Here is a 21,651-nt window from a genome sequence, read left to right as displayed (position 1 = left end):
ATATTAAATCATAAATCTTGGTCCAGAAACGAGAAGCTACAGGACACGTCCACCAAATATATAATAAAGTACCACGGCCAGTACAGCCTTGGAAGCAATGAGGTGAAGTATCAGGATTAAAAGTGGATATGCGATCCAGGGTCATGTACCAAAAGGGACATTAATTTATTAGCATTTTCTTGAGCAAGTATATTAACTGATTAAGTGGCTATTTAAAAGGTTGCCAGCCATATACTGTAGATTGCCATTCCTGTATAACCAAGGTGGATTCAAGATAATGTTCCCATTTTTCCCATGTAGGCAAGTTTATGTGGACCTAGGGAATTTGTAAAGGGCGCGTAGAGAGCAGACACTAGGCCTTTACAATGTGGGTTCAACCTGTGTATATATATATATATTATATATATACACACACACACACACACACACACACACACACACATACATATACACACTTTTTTTTTTTTTTTTTTTTGAACCGCCACCAGCGGAATGCAAGAGGATTTCCATAAGCTGGGGGTGGGGGTAAGGAAGGGGTGTCATGTATTCCAAATAATGGTAGATGTGGGGAAAGAATACATAGTATTAAACAGTTCCATGTTTGAAGAAGGTGTTTAAGTGAAGGATCAAAAATTTTGGAACGAAAGGATGGAGGCGTCCATAATAGGTTGTATATGAGGAGAGGGGAACAGGCCATTTGTACTAGGCATGTCCAAATGGGGCGTTCATAAGTAGTATGCAAAGAAGCAAGTTGTGATATCTGTGCAGCTAGATACAGTATCTCACAAAAGTGAGTACACACCTCACATTTTTGTAAATATTTTATTATATCTTTTCATGTGACAACACTGAAAAAATGACACTTTCCTACAATGTAAAGTAGTGAGTGTACAGCTTGTATAACAGTGTAAATTTGCTGTCCCCTCAAAGTAACAACACACAGCTATTAATGTCTAAACCGCTGGCAACAAAAGTGAGTACACCCCTCAGTGAAAATGTCCGAATGTGGCCCAAAGTGTCAATATTTTGTGTTTCCACCATTATTTTCCAGCACTGCCTTAACCATCTTGGGCATGGAGCTCACCAGCGCTTCACAGTTCGCCACTGGAGTCCTCTTCCACTCCTCCATGATGACATCACGGAGCTGGTTGATGTTACAGACCTTGCGCTCCTCCACCTTCCATCTGAAGATGCCCCACAGATGCTCAACAGGGTTTAGGTCTGGAGACATGCTTGGCCAGTCCATCACCTTTACCCTCAACTTCTTTAGCAAGGCAGTGATCATCTTGGAGGTGTGTTTGGGGTCATTATGTGGGAATACTGCCCTGCAGCCCAGTCTCTGAAGGGAGGGGATTATGCTCTGCTTCAGTATGTCACAGTACATGTTGGCATTTATGGTTCCCTCAATCAACTGTAGCTCCCCAGTGCTGGCAGCACTCATGCAGCCCCAGACCATGACACTCCCACCACCATGCTTGACTGTAGGCAAGACACACTTGTCTTTGTATTCCTCACCTGGTTGCCGCCACACACGCTTGACACCATCTGAACCCAATAAGTTTATTTTGGTTTCATCAGACCACAGGACAATCCATGTCCTTAGTCTGCTTGTCTTCAGCAAACGGTTTGTGGGCTTTCTTGTGCATCATCTTTAGAAAAGGCTTCCTTCTAGGTTGACAGCCATGCAGACCAATTTGATGCAGTGTGCGGCATATGGTCTGAGCACTGACAGGCTCACCCCCACCCCTTCAACCTCTGCAGTAATGCTGGCAGCACTCATACGTCTATTTCCCAAAGGCAAACTCTGGATATGATGCTGAGCACGTACACTCAACTTCTTTGGTCGACCATGGCAAGGCCTGTTCTGAGTGGAACCTGTCCTGTTAAACCGCTGTAAGGTCTTGGCCACCGTGTTGCAGCTCAGTTTTAGGGTCTTGGCAATCTTCTTATAACCAAGGCCATTTTTATGTAGAGCAACAATTCTTTTTTTCAGATCCTCAGAGAGTTCTTTGCCATGAGGTGCCATGTTGAACCTCCAGTGACCAGTATAAGAGAGTGAGAGCAATGAACCCAAACTGTAACACACCTGCTCCCCATTCACACCTGAGACCTTGTAACACCAACAAGTCACATGACACCGGGGAGGGAAAATGGCTAATTGGGCCCAATTTGGACATTTTTACTTAGGGCTGTACTCACTTTTGTTGCCAGAAGTTTAGACATTAATGGCTGTGTGTTGAGTTATTTTGAGGGGACAGCAAATTTACACTGTTATACAAACTGTACACTAACTACTTTACATTTTAGCAAAGTGTCATTTCTTCAGTGTTGTCACATGAAAAGATACAATAAAATATTTACCAAAATGTGAGGGGTGTACTTACTTTTGAGAGATGCTGTAATAATGTTTAAGGGAGGGTACAGCTAAGCCCCCCTTTAAGATGAGTACGGTAGAGAGTAAAAGACAAGAGTCTGTTTGTGGTGTCTCCAAATGAATTGTAAAATTTTTAAATTGTAGTGAATGAAGTTGTTTACTAGGAATAGGGACAGGTAGAACTTTAAAATAATATAGCAACTTTGGCAGAGAAGTCATTTTAATCGCATGAATTTTACCAAACGAGGAGAGAGAAAGAGGCCAAGGATTTAAACAAAGGTGGATAATTGGCTTTAAAAAGGGAGTTGAATTTTGAGGTTACTTTGACTCCAAAATATGTTAAAGAATCGGGCCAGGTAAAATGATAATTATTTTTAACAGTTTGAAGGTGAGTGGTAGATAAGGTAATGTTAAAAGAGTTTTAGATTTTGATTCATTGATTTGTAGATTGGGGATACTACTAAAGCTTTTTAGTAAAGTAAAGAGATTAGGAAGTGAAGTATGAGGAGATGAAATGCAGAATAAAATGTCGTCGGCGAACATCATTAGCTTGTGATGGAAAAGTAGATAGTTGAAGTCCATGAATAGCTATTGCTAAAGGTTCAAGTGCTAAGATGAATAAAATATGAGAAAGAGGCCAGCCCTGTCTAGTGCCTAGACGAAATCGGAAAGGAGTTAGAAATATAACCCGCATATTTTATAGAAACAGATGGATGGATATATAGGGCTGAGATCCAGGAAAGGAATTGTTCTTTAAAGCCCCATTTACAAAGAGTATAGAAGATGTAATCCCAAGAGATGGAGTCAAATGCTTTACGGATGTCAAGAGAGAGTAATATCACAGATTTAGAGTAGGAATTTGCTTAGTGTATCGTTTGGATTGTCCTGCGTATGCCGTCTCCTGCACCTCTTAAAAAAGGGACGAAACCTACTTGATCTTTGTGTATTATTTTACCTATGAAGGAATTCAGTCTATTTGCTAATATTTTGGCGAGAGCGAGAGCGAGAGAGCGAGAGCGAGAGAGCGAGAGCGCGAGAGCGAGAGAGCGAGAGCGAGAGCGAGAGCGAGAGAGAGAGAGATCTGTAATTGGACCAAGAGTGAGGGTCGGTATTAGATTTAGGAAGCATAACTAGATTTACTTTTAAGGAGTCAGGGGAAAAATGTGTTGCCCAATTTAAGATTGTTGAAAGTAAGCTGTAAATGTGGAACAAGAAGATCAGAAAGTTTTGTTTAAAACAGAGCTGTATAACCATCTGGACCTGGGCGATTGTGGACTTTAACATTTGACTGCAAGTATGAACGAAGAAAACGAAATGTCTGCGCATAGAGTAGAATGGGCTTCAGTAGGAATAGCTGGGAGATGTAAATTATGAAAAAGGGCATCAGCTTGATGTTTTGGAAACTTATTGGAATAGCAATATAACTGGGAAAGGATTACATTGAAATTCATCTAGGATTTCAATCGGTAGAGAAACAGGAATTGTTTTAGATAAGATGAAAAGTGACGTAGACATTTGGCCAATATAGTCCCTGGTTTATTACTTTGGGTATAGAATTTTTGATTAGACAAGCGTAATTGTTTTTTTTTTTTTTTAGAGGAATTGGATAGACACAAATTAAGTTCTGTACTAGTTTTTATCAAGATAAATTTTCTTGGCATTTGAGGGGTGAAGTTTGTGAGATTCAAAAGCTCTAGTATATTGTTCTTCTAGTTATTTTTTATGCCAGTTTCGTTCTCTATTTTTGGGAAGCAATTTTTATTAGGTGTCCACAGAGGAAAGCTTTGTATGTTTCCCAAATAATAGCTATATAGATAGCTCTATCTATCTATATATATATATATATATATATATATATATATATATATATATATATATATATATATATACACACACACACACACACACACACACACACACACACACACCTTTTCCCCCCCTTTTTAGAAGTGATCACATTCTCTCTGTTCTCAGCTGCATAAGAGCTGAGGGAGGAGAAGCAGCACACTGAGCGTCCCAGTGAATGGCTGTGCAGTGGGGGGGGTGTCAGGACAAATCTGATCATTGCAGGAGAGCAGGTTGAGTTCCCAGCATAGCTATAGACGTGATCATGGTGTGCTCTTCTGCTTAGTGTGGCCAGTTTTTAATAGGAAAGCACAGGGACTGGCTAGGGATTTCACACAAAGGAAGCAATACAATGAAAACAGGATACATTCTCATACAAGTACATGGTACAGCAGACACATCAGGAATATGTAGTGTTGGGGTAACAAACACTTAAGTGTAGGGAGTGAATTGCATTCACTGCCCCTATTATAATCATATTAATGGCCCTAACTCAACAGTAGATAAAACACAATAAGTCAATTTTGAGGATCTAAATATCAACGCACAGTCTCTTATGGACATTACCTTATCAGTACGTTTGTATGATTCATGAATTACATTGACTGCCTTTGAAATAGAATCATTATCCCCCGTCTTATTTTTATTTTAAAATATATTTTAGATTTCCTATATCCCAATGTGACTGAACGTCACGCGGCCTCAAGGTCATACCGGTTGACGTTTTGCTAATAAAATTCAAGTGAAAGAAAAAAAATACTCCAATTCTCTGACTGGTGGAGGTGCCCAGCGAGTACCCCTCAGTGTTCACTATACAGGCAGCAAGATGCTCCAGCAGCACTCGGAGGTGACCAGTGCTGAATGTATGTAATACAAGCTACTGCAGTGAATTTCTGCATCTCCAGCAGCCCTCTGGATGTGAGATATGAGGAACTACATGTAACCGAGCTGGACCAAATGTAAATTAAAAAAATAAAATTCCTGGAGTTCAGCTTTTAGGTAAAGATTGATCCTAGAGGTAATAGGATCTCTGCAAGCATATGATAAAAAGTCATTTACTGTCTCTCTGGGATACAATTCAATATACAGGACAAATATTCAGTTTCTCACTCTTGGAGGAATATACAGCTGAAAGTGCACTAGATTTATGGGCAGAGTGCTGCAAATAAAGGCCATAGGGTCAATTACTGCATAGACATTGGCAGCCATCTGTGTATTTTTTGAGCTTACAGAAAACCTTATACAGTGCATCTGGACAGTATTCACAGCGCTTCACTTTATCCACATTTTGTTACAGCCTTATTCCAAACTGGATTAAATGAAGCATTCTTGCATAGGAAGACCACCTAGAAAAGCTACAATTTCTGGGGAAATTGTGTGAAGCGTTCTTGCCTCCACCAGTAGTCTACAACTGAGTAACTGTTGTGTGGTTGGAGTGGCTGGAGTAACTGTGGAAAGGTTGGACTGGGCAGAGTAACTTTATGGAGTGGGCAGAGGAACCGTGTGGAGTGTTTGGAGTGAGTAAAGATAGTAAACATTACACTAACCAATTGATTGATCAAATTTAAAAAGTGCACATGACAAGCTTGATAGAGCGAGAAATGCATTTCAACTCGTATTTATTTATATAGCACATTTAATTGCAACGTTGTTGCCCAAAGTGCTTAACAGTTACATTAAAACATACATTTATAAAAACATTAGCAGCATTATCAAGCCTAGCAGATGAAGGTATGACCACATGCATTTGGGGGGTCTCAGCATCTTGACGTAGAATGGAGGTGAAGGTGTGCTATCAGTTTGATGATAATCAATGTTTACAACCACTGTTTCCTGGCAACGCTCATGCCCTGTTTATGCTTCACAACCACTACTCAATACACAATATCATGATAGCTGTAATAGCTGTGCAGTACTTCAAACAGTCGAATTTTAAAAACTATAAATCCTACAACGAAGAGCTTTATATTGCGAGAATCACAAGACCCAGACCTAGATTTTGATACATAGTATGTCTTTGAAATATTAAAAATGAAGGCACAGTCACAGTTTAGATATTGCCCTTCAAATCTGAAGTGGCTAGAGTGTAGTTTCAATGAATGTCAATGGACGGTGTGAGTTGCAAACAAATTGTCATATTGTGGAAATGATCAGGACTATGGCTTAGCCGTGGACATGTTTAGTGGCAGCAGGGATAGCTGAACGTTTTGATATAAGATTTGTGTAGGTGGGCTTGAAAATGAGGGAGTGGCGGCAGTTTAGAAATCATGTCCTGATTTTTCAGCATTCCCATGGGACCAATTTCGCCGCCAAAACAACGATATTTCGTGAACCATTCGGTGAAACGTTCCACACCAATAGGGAACAATCCGCACGTTTCGGTATATTACTGTCTATGTAGTGTAAAAGCTGTGGGAGGAGTTAGGGTGGTAAATTTGGCTATAAAAAGAATAATATATATGTGAGATAATTACGGCTTTGAGTGCAGGCGTCGGCATTGTATGTAAGGGAAACTGGTACAGCAGGCTTCACAGCCAGGCCCAGTTTACCACTGGACATGTCGCACTGCGCTTTCTGATTGGTCCCGCGTCTTCTGGGATGTGTGTGTGTCTCTGTCTCAGAAGGCAGCAAGGTGGGGCCCGAAATGCAGGTAGATCGCTGATCGGCTATATTACCCAGAAGTGGGAGTGGGTACCTGTATAAAACCCGGTATCTGCTCCCTGCCCCCCCCCCCCAAAAAAAAGTGTCAAATGTGGCAGTTGTGAACAAGTAGAGCTTCCCCTTTTGGGTGGAGCTCTACTTTAAGTGTGCCAATTCTAATAACAAACTCCAATCCAATGGCACAATTGGTAAGAAACTGGCCACTTGTGCCATTAACCATTAATACACCAAACAGAAAAAGGCCTCATCCAAACTTTCTTTAAAGAGGGTAAATTCCTAATTTAAAGGAGACACTAAAAGAATAGTTAAAGTTTACCCAAAAATAACTGTCCTAGATGTAATACAATTGTAGCAAAGTACAGGGGGTGACTTGAGAACTCACATTTAAATTCTCACATTTAAATTAGGGCGGCACAGTGGTGTAGTGGATAGCACTTTTGCCTAGCAGTAAGAAGGGTTGCTGGTTCAAATCCCAACCACTACACTACCTGCCTGGAGTTTGCATGTTCTCCCTGTGCCTGTGTGGGTTTCCTCCAGGTACTCCGGTTTCCTCTCACACTCCAAAGACATGCTGGTAGGTTAATTGGATCCTGTCTAAATTGTCCCTAGTATGTATGAATGTGAGTTAGGGATCTTAGATTGTAAGCTCCTTGAGGGTAGGGACTGATGTGAATGTACAATGTATATGTAAAGCGCTGCGTAAATTGATGACGCTATATAAGTACCTGAAATAAATAAATTCTAATTCCAACATATATTGTATACATGGATGTGAACTACCCCTAAGAAAATACTAGTTAAGAATGATTAAAAGTTTATATTATAAAACAGACTAATTGTGGGCCCATCTAACACTATATGCAATTCATAAACATGAATAAATCAATTACAATCGAGTCAAGGGAAGTAACTTTAATGCAGAAGAGACAAAGCAGCAGACAGAAATCACACTTTTTGCTCTGGATTCAGACAAGTACACACTATAGAGGGATAGGCTTTGTTCGTATTTTATGTCTGAGGTTTACAACCACTTTAGAGAAAGTGTGTAAAGCCCAATTGTATTAATCATCTCAACACCTCATCGTATTCTAATATCTCAGTTTGTCCAGACTACTACTACTACTACTACTACTACTACTACTAAATGTTTACAAAGATCTCATAGAAAAGAAGAAATTCTCAAATGAACATTGGGGTCATGCTGTGCACATACACAGAAGCAGTGGGACTCATCTTTATGTCCCCCTCAGTAGCCAGCAGATTGCTAGTCTGGGCTACACTGCTCCCTTCCCCTCTTCCAGTTACTGCACAAAGCCTGAATGTTCCCTCACAATTCCCCAAGCACAATCCCCTCCTGACAACATCCCTTTCTATGAATGTACACAGACGGCTATTGTCCAGGCCTTGGAAAACAAACCGGGGGATCTGCTGATTCCTAAAAATAAATAAATAAACTGCCTAAACCGCTGCTATGTTACCAAAACAGTTTGACTGCTGTGCCACCAAACATGTTCAAGGGCCCACAAAGAGGCCTTCATCCTATTTTTTTAACCCTGGGGATGCTGACCATTACAGCAAACATCACACCACAATACTGCACAGAAGTTGGGTGTTACTTAATAGGAATATATAGTCTTTTTTATATATTTATTCAACAGAAAATGTTGTTGCAAGTAATCTTATGAATATGTCTTAGAGGGTCCATTCAGCTACCTGGCATGGTTTAGTGCACATGTTGACGAGTGTTGGGTTTCAGTTTAATGGACTGCCATTGGACCACAACACGTTTTAAGTCCCCCCACTCACACCGGAGCGTTTTTTCACCACATTCCAAATATCAAAACCCAGTTCAATACTTATTTATAAAACAATAGCACTGGTACGCATCATCCCTAAAAGTAAATTGGAATGTGAAGAAAGTCCATGTAGGAAAATGGGACTTTGAATAAACCTTCTTCTTCCATAAAACACACACAATAATAAAAAAACATCCAAAAACATCCAATAAAAAAATATTTTACTGTATTATCCAAACTATTAAAATGCAATGATAAGAAAAATATACATTTAATATACACTCACTGGCCACTTTAGTAGGTACACCTTGCTAGTATCAGGTTGGACCCCCCTTTACAACCTTTACAACCACCTTAATTCTTCACGGCATAGGTGTTGGAGACATTCCTCAGAGATTTTGGTCCATATTGACATGATAGCATCACGCAGTTGCTGCAGATTTGTCATGTGCACACCCATGATGCAAATCTTCCATTCCACCACATCCCAAAGGTGCGCTATTGGATTGAGATCTGCTGACTGTGGAGGCCATTGGAGTACAGCGAATTCATTGTCATGTTCAAGAAACCAGTGGTGTGGTGATTTGACCTTTGTGACATGGTGCATTATGGAAGTAACCATCAGAAGATAGGTACACTGTAGTCATAAAGGGATGGACATGGTCAGCAACAATACTCAGGTAGGCCGTGGCCTTTAAATTATGTTCAATTGGTACTAAGGGACCCAACGTTTGCCTAGAAAATATCCTCCACACCATTACATCACCACCACCAGCCTTAACTGTTGATAGAAGGCAGGATGGATCCATGCTTTCATGCTGTTTACGCCAAATTCTGACCCTACCATCTGAATGTTGCAGCTGAAATCGAGACTCAGACCAGCCAACAGTTTTCCCCATCTTCTATTGTCCAATTTTGGTGAGCCTGCGCAAATTGTAGTTTCAGTTTCCTGTTCTTAGCTGACAAAAGTGGCACCCGGTGTGGTCTTCTGCTGCTGTAGCCCATCTGCTTTAAAGTTCGATGAGTTGTGCGTTCAGAGATTGTATTCTGCATACCTTGGTTGTAATGAATAGTTTATCGAGTTACTGTTGCCTTTCATCTCAAACCAGTCTGCCCATTCTCCTGACATCAGCAAGACATTTTCGTCCACAAAACCCCCGCTCACTGGATATTTTCTCTTTTTTGGACCATTCTCTGTAATCTCGAGAGATGGTTGTGTGTGAAAATCCCACTAGATTAGGAGTTTTTGAAATACTCAGAACAACCCATCTGGAACCAACAACCATGCCACATTCAAAAAGTCACTCAAATCCCCTTTCTTTCCCATTATGATGCTCAGTTTGAACTTCAGCAAGTCGACTTCACCACGTCTAGATGCCTAAATGCATGGAGTTGCTGCCATGTGATTGGCTGATTAGTAATTTGTGTTACCAAGCAATTGAGCAGGTGTACCCAATAAAGTGGCCGGTAAGTGTAGGTTTTGAATACAGTTGAATGAAATGTTGCTCATGTATCACAGTTTTTTTTGAAATTCCTAGTATGGTTTTAAGAGAAAAAAAAAAAGCTCCTATAAAAACCGGAGGAAAGAAAAGCTGAAATGTTTTCCACAGCAACCTGATTTTAGTTGACATTTTTACCACAACTGGTTGCAAGCCAAACTCCAAGAAATCAGCAAATAAAACAATCAAAATCCAATACTGGAAGCATTTTACATGCCAAGAAAAGATCAATTTTCACCCTGCCTTACTAATCAGGTAACCCTGCCAGACAGCCCAGCCATGGTGCTGAACTCCAGTGTAGTAACACAGTTTGGTTAATAACACTCACCCGCCAAATAAACCCCACCACATTGGCACTAAAATGTATGAAGATGCAGGCGGCTCTAGAGGCAAGGGGCTTGATGGCCATAATCTTCAATACGGCAACAGGCTGTGCTCCAGAGCTTTGCTGCCCTATTCCAATTGTTTCCAAATGACAAAAAAGCAAGGAGGGTTCAACAGCCTTGTACATCACCTTAAAAAAAAAAAAAAGTTATGGGCAAGGCTGTTGCGCCCTTCTTGTCATTTTGTTGTTCAACTATACACCCACCTGCTGATTGGACAGTGCTCCCACATCCTGTTTGCATGTCCACTGTTAGCACACGTTTACTATGGTAATAGTTACATAGTAGGTGAGGTTGAAAAAAAAAAAAAAAAGACACAAGTCCATCAAGTCCAACCTATGTGTGCGATTAAAATTCCGGTGCAAGTTTTAAATTAAGTCCAATTTTGCTCAGGCCTGCTAATGCTCCCCATGACAGGGCAGGGGTCTGACAAATGGTGCGCAGGTACCAAGCATTACACTGTGTGGAGCGGGAGGAAGTGTTCAGTTTTCCCTCATATGCTGAAGTACCAGCTTTCTGGTGACCATTGACGACATTTAAGCACAGAGAAATACATACACCTCTTGTGGTGCCTGCTATGGTTTCTATGTAACTGTCTGTAACAATAAAGTTTTATAAGATGTTGACATCACAGTGTGCCCATTTTCTTTGCTTTTTGGGGAGAGTAAGCTATCTCCATCCAGCACCTACGTCCACACACAAACGGGCATAGTGGTAGCGTCTCCTTTGCTTCGTGGTGAAAGGTTCACTTTAAATAAACCAATTACAGTCACCAAAGCTCTTGATGAACATTGACTAGGCTGGAAGATATCTGACACAGCACATTTTTCTTCATTCTACTGTACAGTACCCTCTTCACTACTACAACCCATATACTGCAGGGAAGATCAATTAAAACAATAAGACAGGAAAAAAAAAAAAAGTGAATCTCAACGTTGTTGGAAAATTACTGTATCCTGTAGATAGAAAGGTACCCATACAGATCAGAAATCTATAGTATATTTTACATGGAATTTGACAAGACGCCGTACACAAAGGGGTCAATTTATAAAAAAAAACAATTGCTGTGAAAATGCATCAGTATTCAAGCAAATATTGCAAAAAAATGCAAAGATTACCATTATGCACGGTTCACACAGGGGTGACTTGTCAGGCGACCTAGCCGCCTGACAAGTCGCCTCCCGTTCTGTATAATGGAACCATTCTGATAGGAGCGACGCAAGTCGCTCCGACTTAGAAAAAGGTTCCTGTACTACTTTGGGGGTGACTTGGGGCGACTTGCATAGACTTCTATACAGAAGTCGTTTTGCAAGTCGCCATGGTAGTCGTGTCGGTCGCCTTGGTGAGGCGACCTGCAAGTCGTGCCGCCCCTGTGTGAACCAGGGCTTAAGTGGTCTTTCAAAGCACAACTGTAACATTCCCTATGTTGCCTAGTGTCTGTTGTGTGCAGGTGCCTTGAGTTGTTACAACACATGGAATGGGTTAATTTCTTTTTTCAACTTTATTGAAAATGTCAAAATGATTATTTAGAGACTGTAGATTTTTTTTTTTTTACCTGCAAGGTAAAGCCATAATTGTGCTAGTATGCATCGCAAACTAGCACATTATGTGAAACTTACCTGAAAATGAAGCATTCAAGCGATGCCATCGCTGGAGGCCACTTTCATCTTCACCCGTCTTGCTTCCAGGTTCGCGGACTCCGGCACTGTGACTGGCTGGAGCCGAGATAAGGTCACTCTCGCGCATGCGTGCGGGAGCCACCGTTCACAGAACAGGGTTCTGAAGGCATGGCACGTCTGAGCGTTTCTTCAAAGCGCAAGCGCCAGTGACTGGCTGCATGTTCAGTAAATATCTCCTCAACGGTGCACATTTAGGAGATGTTCAAACTACCTATAGGTAAGCCCGATTTATAGGCTTACCTTTAGATAAAATGTAATGTTCAAAGTTTAATTCCACTTTAACCTAGGCCTTTCACAAAATAAAGAATTTAAAAAAAATGTCATACATAGTGAGCTGTGGTGTGAAAACAGATGACTTCAGGTGAGTTCCCTTGCATGTTTGCATTTTTCCACAGCACATTGCAACCAACCTGCAGGCGGCATTATAATGTACAACAGGACACACAGAAAACTATTGTTTTTTATGTGCCCTTGGGGTGACTGGCATTGATCATGTGCAGAAAAACGCCAGTAAGTGAATGGACCTTGATACCTCAAGAACATTCGATCCTAAGAGAAAATAGCCTAAAAAAAAAAAAAAAATTCGACCATCAGAGAAAATACCTGAGAGGCATAGTCTACTTTTGAGGTCATGTTTTAGGTTAGGCTAGGGTTGCCACCTCATTCCTTTAAACCCGAACACAAATGAATTACACAGGTTCTGAGACTAATTTAATGCAGATAAGGCACCAAGTGAGTTTAATTACCACCTTAATCAGCCACAGAACCTGTGTAATCAATATGTGTTCAGCGGGTTTCAAAGGGATAAGGTGGCAACTCTAGGTTAGACCCATATTAAGGTAAGAACAGGAAACATGGTTGCATTCCCTCCCCCCCCCCCCCCCCCCCCACACACACACACACACACACACACACACACACACACACACACACACTTAGCTAAATCAAGGGGTGGCTCTCCCTGAATCAGCCTATTGTTATTATTTGCAATTAGTGTGTCTGTTGTGTGGCTCCACAGTCATATCATCCATTCACAAGCACCTCGCACATCTGGCACTGCAACAGAGAAATTCACAGATTGTGCTGCAACAAGTTAATTTGCAGTCCATTTGAGGTCCATAGCAGAAGGTCTGTTCTTCCATATGGAGCTGTGATGTAAATCATTGCCTGTGCATTGCATCTGCAAACCCATGTTCGTGGCTGCAATGCTTCACAAACTTCAAACATTTAACAAATGCACATTTTATTTAAATTCATTTTGTGTAATGTATTTATTTATTTTTGCAAAAAGTGGACTGTGCCTTTAAGAACATTGATTTGTGCCCCCTTATCACAACAGCCACAGTTTTATACACTGTGCAAAAAATCCCTAAGGCTGAGTTCACACTGGGGTACGAAGCGGCTCACAGCAGGGGTCCGGTGCGTCCCTGTTCACCATTTCAGGTCCGATTTTGGTCTGAATTTTTGCCTGAATTTGCACCTGAAACAGACCAGAAGATGCAGAGGACCCCTGTGCAATTCGCTCCGGAGAGGTGAGAGCCGGTCACAGGCTCCTGACATGCAAATCGGATGCGTGAAAATCAGCATCCAATTCACAACAGTATGAACCCAGCCTAAAACTAATGAGCAAAAAATAATCAACAAGGCCCCATTCACACCTGCCAATGGGACATTCGCATATACCTGCAAGATTCCCTGCGATTAGCTGCAGGTGGAAAGTCCTACTGAAAGCAATGGGAACCCAACCAGCGCTGCGTCCAGGGCCTGATGAGGGATTACATGCAAAGGTCTGTAATTAGCTGTGGGCTCTGCCTAGTTCCCCTTGCTTACAATGGGGTTTCTCGCAGCTCATTGCAGGGATCCCCGCTGCTCTCCAGTGGGTAATCACAAATGGCCCTACCTACAAGTGTTAAAGAGGCCTAAAACTCACAAATGAATGCTGGTTAAAGAATATGTCAACGCAAAATTTCATATTCCTGATATGTGCCTGCTGTACCACGTACTGGTATCAAAATGTATCCTGTTCTCTTTGTATTGCTTCCTTTGTGTGAAATCCCTGGCGTTCCAGCCAGAAACCCTGCTTTCCTATCAAAAACTGACCTCACTAGGCATAACAGCACAGTTTGGTCAGTTTTCTGGCTGTGCTGAGAACTCAGCCTGCTCTACTCCAATGATCAGACTTGTGCCGACACCCCTCCTTCCTGCACAGTCATTCACTGGGAATACCAGTGTGCTGCTGCTTCTCCTCCATGAGCAGTTTAGATCAGAGGGTACGTGAACTCTAAGAAGGGGGGGGGGGGGGTGTATGTATAATAGAGATACTTAAAAAAAAAAAAATTATATATCTATATACATATATATAATTTTTTTTTTTTTTTTATATATCCATCACACACATATAATTTTGCCTTTTCATTTCTATTTTAAACTGACTGGGTTGTTTTCCAAGGTGACAGTCTACATATACTTTAAAGTGGTCCTAAACACTGTACTACAACTTTTGCCTAGAATATGGCTTACCTGTAGGTACCGTGAATATCTCAAACTTGCACCGTTTAGGAGATATTCACTGTATCCGCATGTGCCATCGGCACATGCGCACTGAAGAAACGGCTCGCTCGTGCGGTTTCTTCTGGAGCTGTGCCATGACCGACAGCTCCCGCGCGAGAGTGATGTCATCGCGGCTCCAGCCAATCACATCGCCGGAGCCCAGAAATAACTCTGGGAGACATGTCACCGGTCACAGCGGTGTACAGGGACAGCTGCAACAGCTATGATTTAAGGTAAGTATTTCATAATGAGCTAGTATGCGATGGATACTAGCTCATTATGTCTGTCTTGCAAATTTATTTATTTAATTTTTTTTGTGAGTTTACAACCACTTTAATGCGCACACTACAAATGTACATTTAGTTTTGTTGGACAAATAGCTAAACAAATCTTTTTAAAAATAGACCCCATATATAGAGTTCCACGTTCCAGAAGGATAAAATGAGTAAATAAAGCCTTGCTTTCTCTATTAAAAGCTACTAAGAATAGCTTTGCATTTAACTGGCCTAACATTTGATAAAGAAAACCTAATTGTGTACTTAGAGCTTAGTCACAAGAGCGCTGCATAACTCCCCTGACCCTTGTACTTGCCATAATCCAGCAACATCCTCAAGAATTTGGTGCAGAACGTATGGAGAATGGAAGATTTCATGGCAGATCAGCACGAATCGGCAGCCCTGTCGCTGCATCCTCGCTAAAGAAGGCCGATCGGAAAACATGGCTTTCCTCCTTAAATCATGAAATCCTTCCATCTCATTTACTTCCCATAATGTGCTGTCAACTGGCATTTTCACAGCATCTGCATTGGTCTTGTAGCACGCCAGACCTCTGTTGTCATCTACAGAGGTTAAAGCTATGAACTGTCAACAGATCAGCACGTTGTACACTTGATCCTACCATGTAACCCTCAGGTGGCGGGCAGACGTAACCAACGTTAAGGTCTTATCTCTGTTTACATTGCCTAGGACTACTGCGGGCAATGCTGCACACCCACAACAGTCAGATCTGGCAAGGAATAACAGTAGAGGCCGACACAGCGAACACACGGAGCGATGATCTCCAACACTCCACACTACCCCTTCCATCTCATCACAGAACAATAGACCTGCTTCTACAATGACAGCACCTAATCCCACTTACTCCATCCACACATAGCCCCCTACTCCTCATAGCAGCCAATGGCCACACAAACCCCAAAGCACTGCATACACAAAGGGATTCTGTCTGCTGATCAATCCTTCTCCTAGCCAAGTGAAGGATACAAAATAACCATCATCCCAGAGAATAAAGAAATGGTAATCTTCTCTTTGATAGGGAAACCAGATATTATTATTATCCCCCCCTCCATAGTCTTGGCACTGGAATATTAACAGGATTTTCTTCCCTTGTCATTCACTTGGGGATTACATCTCCTTTAATCACATTTAGTCTGCTAAAGCACTGTGTGTCAAACAACTGGCAATTCTATTTTTAGAATACAGTGGGTTTTTTTTTTTTGTATTTGTCTTTTTTTTTTTTTTTTTTTAAATGAAACATTTTCACATCTCAGTGCTGCCGATCTCCTGTAGCCTATTTGCAGCCACTTCTATGGTGGCTGCATGTTTATTACTCAAGATGGGCTTCCTGCACAATGGGCTTTAACCCCTTGGCACCGGCCGCACGCAAATATTAAGCACGGGATTTAATTTTATTATAAGAAGAAATATATATGAATGAATATATATGAATGTATTATATTATTGTTTATTCACATGTTATTATGCTGGCACTCATATTTGCACAGGAGAATTGATACACTAAGTGGTTGGATATATTTATTAACACCAGCGCAGCATTATTTGTTTTGACGCAAATATGCAGCCTTTTTGGCAGGTGGGCCTTGGCGCCAAGCGGACACATATTTGCGTGAATTCGTGTAAATACAGCTGCGCCGAGAGCGCACGCCCTGCACTGTTACCAGCAGCTAATGGAAAGCTCAAATCGCTACTTGCGATCAGGAGCTTTCCGATCATGCGATTGCCGTGACAGCCAATCATAGCAGTCACATAAATCAACACCCCCGCCCCCCCCACACACCTCACGGCATTCTAAAACCCTTAAAGCGATGGGAAGTTCCGGCACCAAGAGGTTAAAGTGGTTGTAAAGGCTCAAGGTTTTTTTTTACCTTCATGCAATCTATGCATGAAGGAAAAAAACCTGTTTAGATACAAAAAAAAAAAAAAAAACAACCTGTCACTTCCAGCGCTAATAGGTCCTCCAAGGTGAGGAGTAACAGATGTCAGATAAAATGGTGGTGTTAAAAGGTATATATGGTATCCCAGAACTAGGTAGATGCTGCCCTCCTCAGATGGGGTAATCCGAAAGAAACTACAAGAAAACAGAAATGGAAGGCGCACATGCCTAGTGCATTACCAGAGATAATTTAATAAGAAACTTTTGTAAAAAGTGAGTACTCACAAAATGTAACTGACAAAAGGCCATAAACACAGTGCATGGACAAGCACAGAACACAGGGTACAGCTAACGCGTTTCGAGGGGTGCACCTCCTTACCCAAAGCCAGGCTAATCTCGTACACCATGGGCAAGCACTTTTATCGGGAATGGTAGAATTGAAAATTGTATGTCAAAAAGAGCCACGCCCTCGAAAACCAAAAAAAGTGGAGTCACTCCTTGTCCACAGAAACCCCACCAAAGCCACACTGCCCCACCGGGGAGAACCTCCTGGGTCAAATCACTACCACCAGGTACCTGAAGATATGCTCAGACAGGGGAAAGGTGGTCCCCCATGTGTCAGTTCTCAAGGGATTAGACATGCCCCAGGTTCACTGCCCCTGTCTTATGATGAAAAAATAAAAATGAAAAAGAGTGTTCTGTGACCTGTCCTGGCAGGAGGAAACACAAACTGGGGACTGAATCTCTATGTATGCTTCTATGCTGTGGCGCATGAGTTTCCTGTGATAGGTGGCATGAGCCTCGTTTTTGTAAGCCAGGGATATGCAATTAGCAGACCTCCAGCTGTTGCAAAACTACAAGTTCCATCATGCCTCTGCCTCTGGGTGTCATGCTTGTGGTTGTCAAAGTCTTGCTATGCATCATGGGACTTGTAGTTCTGCAAGCAGCTGGAGGTCCGCTAATTGCATATCCCTGTTGTAAGCCATCCTGGAAGATGACTCAGGAAAATCTGCCTTTAATTTCTCTTTAAGGCCTTCTGCAGCAGGCGGTTGGACCTGTACAATGTAAAAAGCAGGCATTTTTGGGCACCCAGGAGGCACGGCTGCACTGAACAGCCCGCTGCCAGCAGCCTGTCAAAATCAACGACAGGCTGAAATAGACTGCAGCTGGATGCCGAGCGATACTTGTATACAGGGAGGTTGGCTCCAAATGTGGACTTTATGCATCTTGGGCATACGGCACTCCACTTGGAACAATGCCCAGGTGCCGCATATTTCAGCCTGTCAACGACTGGCAGCGGGCTGCACACATGCCCATAAAATTCCTGGTTTTTTATGCTGTACGGTCCAAACCGCCTAAGTGTTGTTGAGCTAAAATGAGCACCAAAAAATGTCTGGATTGTTTTGGAGCTCTGTCATCCTCCCACTGACGCCGGCACATTTATTTATTGACTGTTGTTCCTAACATCTCCAGCCAGAGGAGCTCTGCGTTTTGTCCCCTAAACACTTGGATACATTATCTTGAGCCCTGATGAAGGCGATCTGGGACCACTGAAACATGTTGGATGTCTTGTTTTCTTGTTGCCAATTGTGGAAATAAGGCATTTGTTTGGTGCTCATTTTTGTTCAACTACACTTAGATTTCTCAACCTTTTTGTATTGGGGGGGGGGGGGGGGGTCCTGTTTTAAAGAGAACCCCAGGTCAACTTTTCCTACTGGCTGAAGATTTGTGTCCAGCTCCTGGTTTCTACACATCTCAGGACTTCTGCACATCGAGCTTTAAATATAAACCTTTTAGTTAGGGGATCTGGGTATATTTATTTTATCTCCATAGCCCTGGAACCTGAATATTAACAGATTTTCACTGTTCGAGTATTTTATTCACAATTGTACGTCTAAAAAGATTATTTGGCATTGGGCCTATCGGATCCTATGTGTTATCCCATGTGCTAAAGACATGTTATCCTATGTACTAAAGGGATGTTATCTCAGGAACCAAAGGCATGGCATACCCCATGTACTAAGGACAGTTTTTTATTTTTAAGTATTTTTGGGGTAAAAAAAAAAAGTGGAAGAAAAATGTATCCCTTCAAATCATATGGAACTTTTCAAACATCAGGGCGCTTTGGGGCAGTTTTTTTTTTTTAAACTCCTGCATGCTGCATTTCTGGTGCATGTTTAAAAACCGCACCTCGCCATTGAAATGAATGGAAAAACGCATCAAAAGCACACCTGTGGTGCGTTTTTTGGTGTCGCGTGTTCAAGTTTCACAGATGTGCGATTGGAGGCAGGAGTCCAGAAAAAACGCATATGTACTTTTATTGCGTATTTTTAACAAAGTTGTGTGAAAGTACCCTAAAGGCACATGATCCCCACACCAAACGGACCGTGATCCCCCGCACCAAGTGATCCCCCGCAACAAGTGATCCCCCGCAACAAGTGATCCCCCACAACAAGTGGCACGTGATTCCAGCATCAGTGGGAGTAAACATCAGTACATCTGGCATTAGGGAGAGGAACAGTACCCCATGGATGGTATCACTGGGAGGAATAGTTGTCTGTTATCAGCGGGAGGAATAGCGAGCGCCCCAAGGGGCGGACAGAGCAAAGGGGTTATATCCGGCCCTGGGGCCACAGTTTGGAGACCACTGTACAGAATGCAGATTATCTCATGTATTAAAGACATTCCCCTATGTAATGAAGACATGATGTACAATGTTGTACAGAGGATGAGCGGTGACACACCATGTAGTCATACACACAGGGAGAGGGTCCTGGCACTGGCTGCAGGGTTTGGTGATGAATGATTTTGGTGATGATTAACCCCTGGTGTGCCAGTGTGGGTGGAGTAGAGTGTGGGGTGAGGGTGGGCTGTGATTGGCCGGGGTGGGGGTGTGACATCAGAAGGTAAATAACGGGAGATGATGGGGATGCTTTTTTTTGGGGGGGGGGGGGTAATGGATGACAGGAGGGAATCCAAACTGAGCTCTATGTATACATTGTACAGCAATGCGGCATAGGTGGGCGATGATGAGAGATCGGCGGGTAATAATGACAGATCGGCGGGTAATAATGAGAGATCGGCCGGTAATAATGACAGATCGTACCTGTCCCGGGGCGCTCCCGGACGGTGACAGCTCCATCCTTCCGAATCCGGATCTCGGTGGCCCCGGTAATCTTCCTCCGTTTGCCGTCGCCCGGGGCCGCCCGTAGAGCCGCACAGCACTGGTAGCACACAGCCCATGCCTGCTCCTCATTGATGGGCTGATTGTATAGATCCAGGATCTCCTCCAGAGACAGAGACTCGATCCCGCTGTCTGCCTGGCTGGCCGGAGATTCCGCCATCCCCGAGGTCAGTACATCCCGCCTCTCCTGTGCGGGGAATGCGGCAACACCAACATCCCCGGCCGCCTGACCAGCCGAGCCTGGAAGCCCCTGATCGCTGACGTCCTATCCAGGGAAACGTCACGGCGGGGGGCGGGGCCGATCCCTCCGTCTGTCAAGATCATGGACACATGACGTGTGAATGTCCCCGCCCCCCGCCTGTCTGTCATCTCTGCTCATTGTCAGCTCTCCGGAGACCGATCATCCTTTGTTGGTGTATATAGAGGGAAGTAGGGAAGCGTGCCCTCATCACACCACAGGGGGTACCTCTTACCGACCCATCAACACTGATCACTATTATTAAACCGGGGAGCAGATGGAGGAGTACACACAGCAACACTGGGGCTCATTCACACATACAGCCAGAGGGCTGGAAATATACACTGATCACCCATGGTTTTACCACTTCAATACTGGGCACTTTTACCCCTTTCCTGCCCAGACCAATTTTCAGCTTTCAGCGCTGTCACACTTATATGACAATTGCGCGGTCCTGCTCCACTGTACTCATAAAATTTGTATCATTTTTTTTTAACACAAATAGAGCTTTCTTTTGGTAGTATTTAATCACCCCTTGCTTTTTTTATTTTTTGCTAAACACGAAAAAAGAACAAATACAAAATTAAAAAACATTTTTTTTCTTACTTTTTGCTATAAAATTTAGCAAACAGGTAATTTTTCTCCCTCACTGATTTGCGTTAATGATGGGCGCCAATAGGACACACTGATGGGTACTAATAGGCAGCACTGAAGGGCACTGATACATGGCAGTGATGGGCACTAATGGGCGGCTCTGATGGTCACTAATTGGCAGCACTGCTGGGCACTGATTGACACTGTTGGGGCTGCATTGATCATCAGAACACTGCTCCCCTTTCATCAGTGCAGCTGGTGCTCAATCAAGGCCAGCCAACCACCATACAATCAATCGATCACCCCTTTGCTTGCCCATCAGGCCCCCCACCAGCGTCGCATTTACCCCATCCAGGTTGCAGTCCCCCCCCCGCATCTCCTTCCGAGTCCCAGCAGTCCCTTCTCCTCCCGGCCAATCAGGACTTAGGACTCGCGGCCAATTGTATCTTAGGACTCCTGGTCAATCAGGTCTTAGGACCCGCTTCCTGATTGGCCAGGAAGAGAAACAGGAAGACATTAGCGAATATTAAATTCACTAATGTCACACAATTGGCTGCTCCCCGAGACCACCCTTTTTAAAGCCATTTAGAGCCTCAGGCTCTAACCATGTGCTTAAAAAAAAAAAAAAAAAAAAACTGAAATCCATACATCCGGCGCCCTGCATGTAGATTAGGGG

At 42.8% G+C, this 21,651-nt stretch overlaps 1 protein-coding gene across 6 annotated transcripts in view; it reads right to left on the bottom strand.

The window, feature by feature from the left end:
* Positions 1-20,468, bottom strand: part of SPIRE1 (spire type actin nucleation factor 1) — a 260,948-nt gene extending 240,480 nt beyond the window's left edge. For 3 of the 6 annotated variants that reach the window (XM_073631306.1, XM_073631307.1, XM_073631305.1), the window contains exon 1: positions 20,066-20,467. In XM_073631306.1, the coding sequence (XP_073487407.1) occupies positions 20,066-20,303 (238 nt within the window). In that variant the 5' untranslated portion in view covers positions 20,304-20,467. Of the gene's footprint in view, positions 1-20,065 lie in introns of all 6 variants that reach the window. The other 3 variants (XM_073631304.1, XM_073631308.1, XM_073631309.1) reach the window with 3 other exon arrangements.
* Positions 20,469-21,651: the final 1,183 nt, after the last annotated feature.

Source organism: Aquarana catesbeiana, linkage group LG05 (genome assembly GCF_042186555.1).
Source record: "Aquarana catesbeiana isolate 2022-GZ linkage group LG05, ASM4218655v1, whole genome shotgun sequence".
NCBI classification, from domain to species: Eukaryota; Metazoa; Chordata; class Amphibia; order Anura; family Ranidae; genus Aquarana; species Aquarana catesbeiana.
This window is presented reverse-complemented; position numbering and strand designations above follow the sequence as displayed.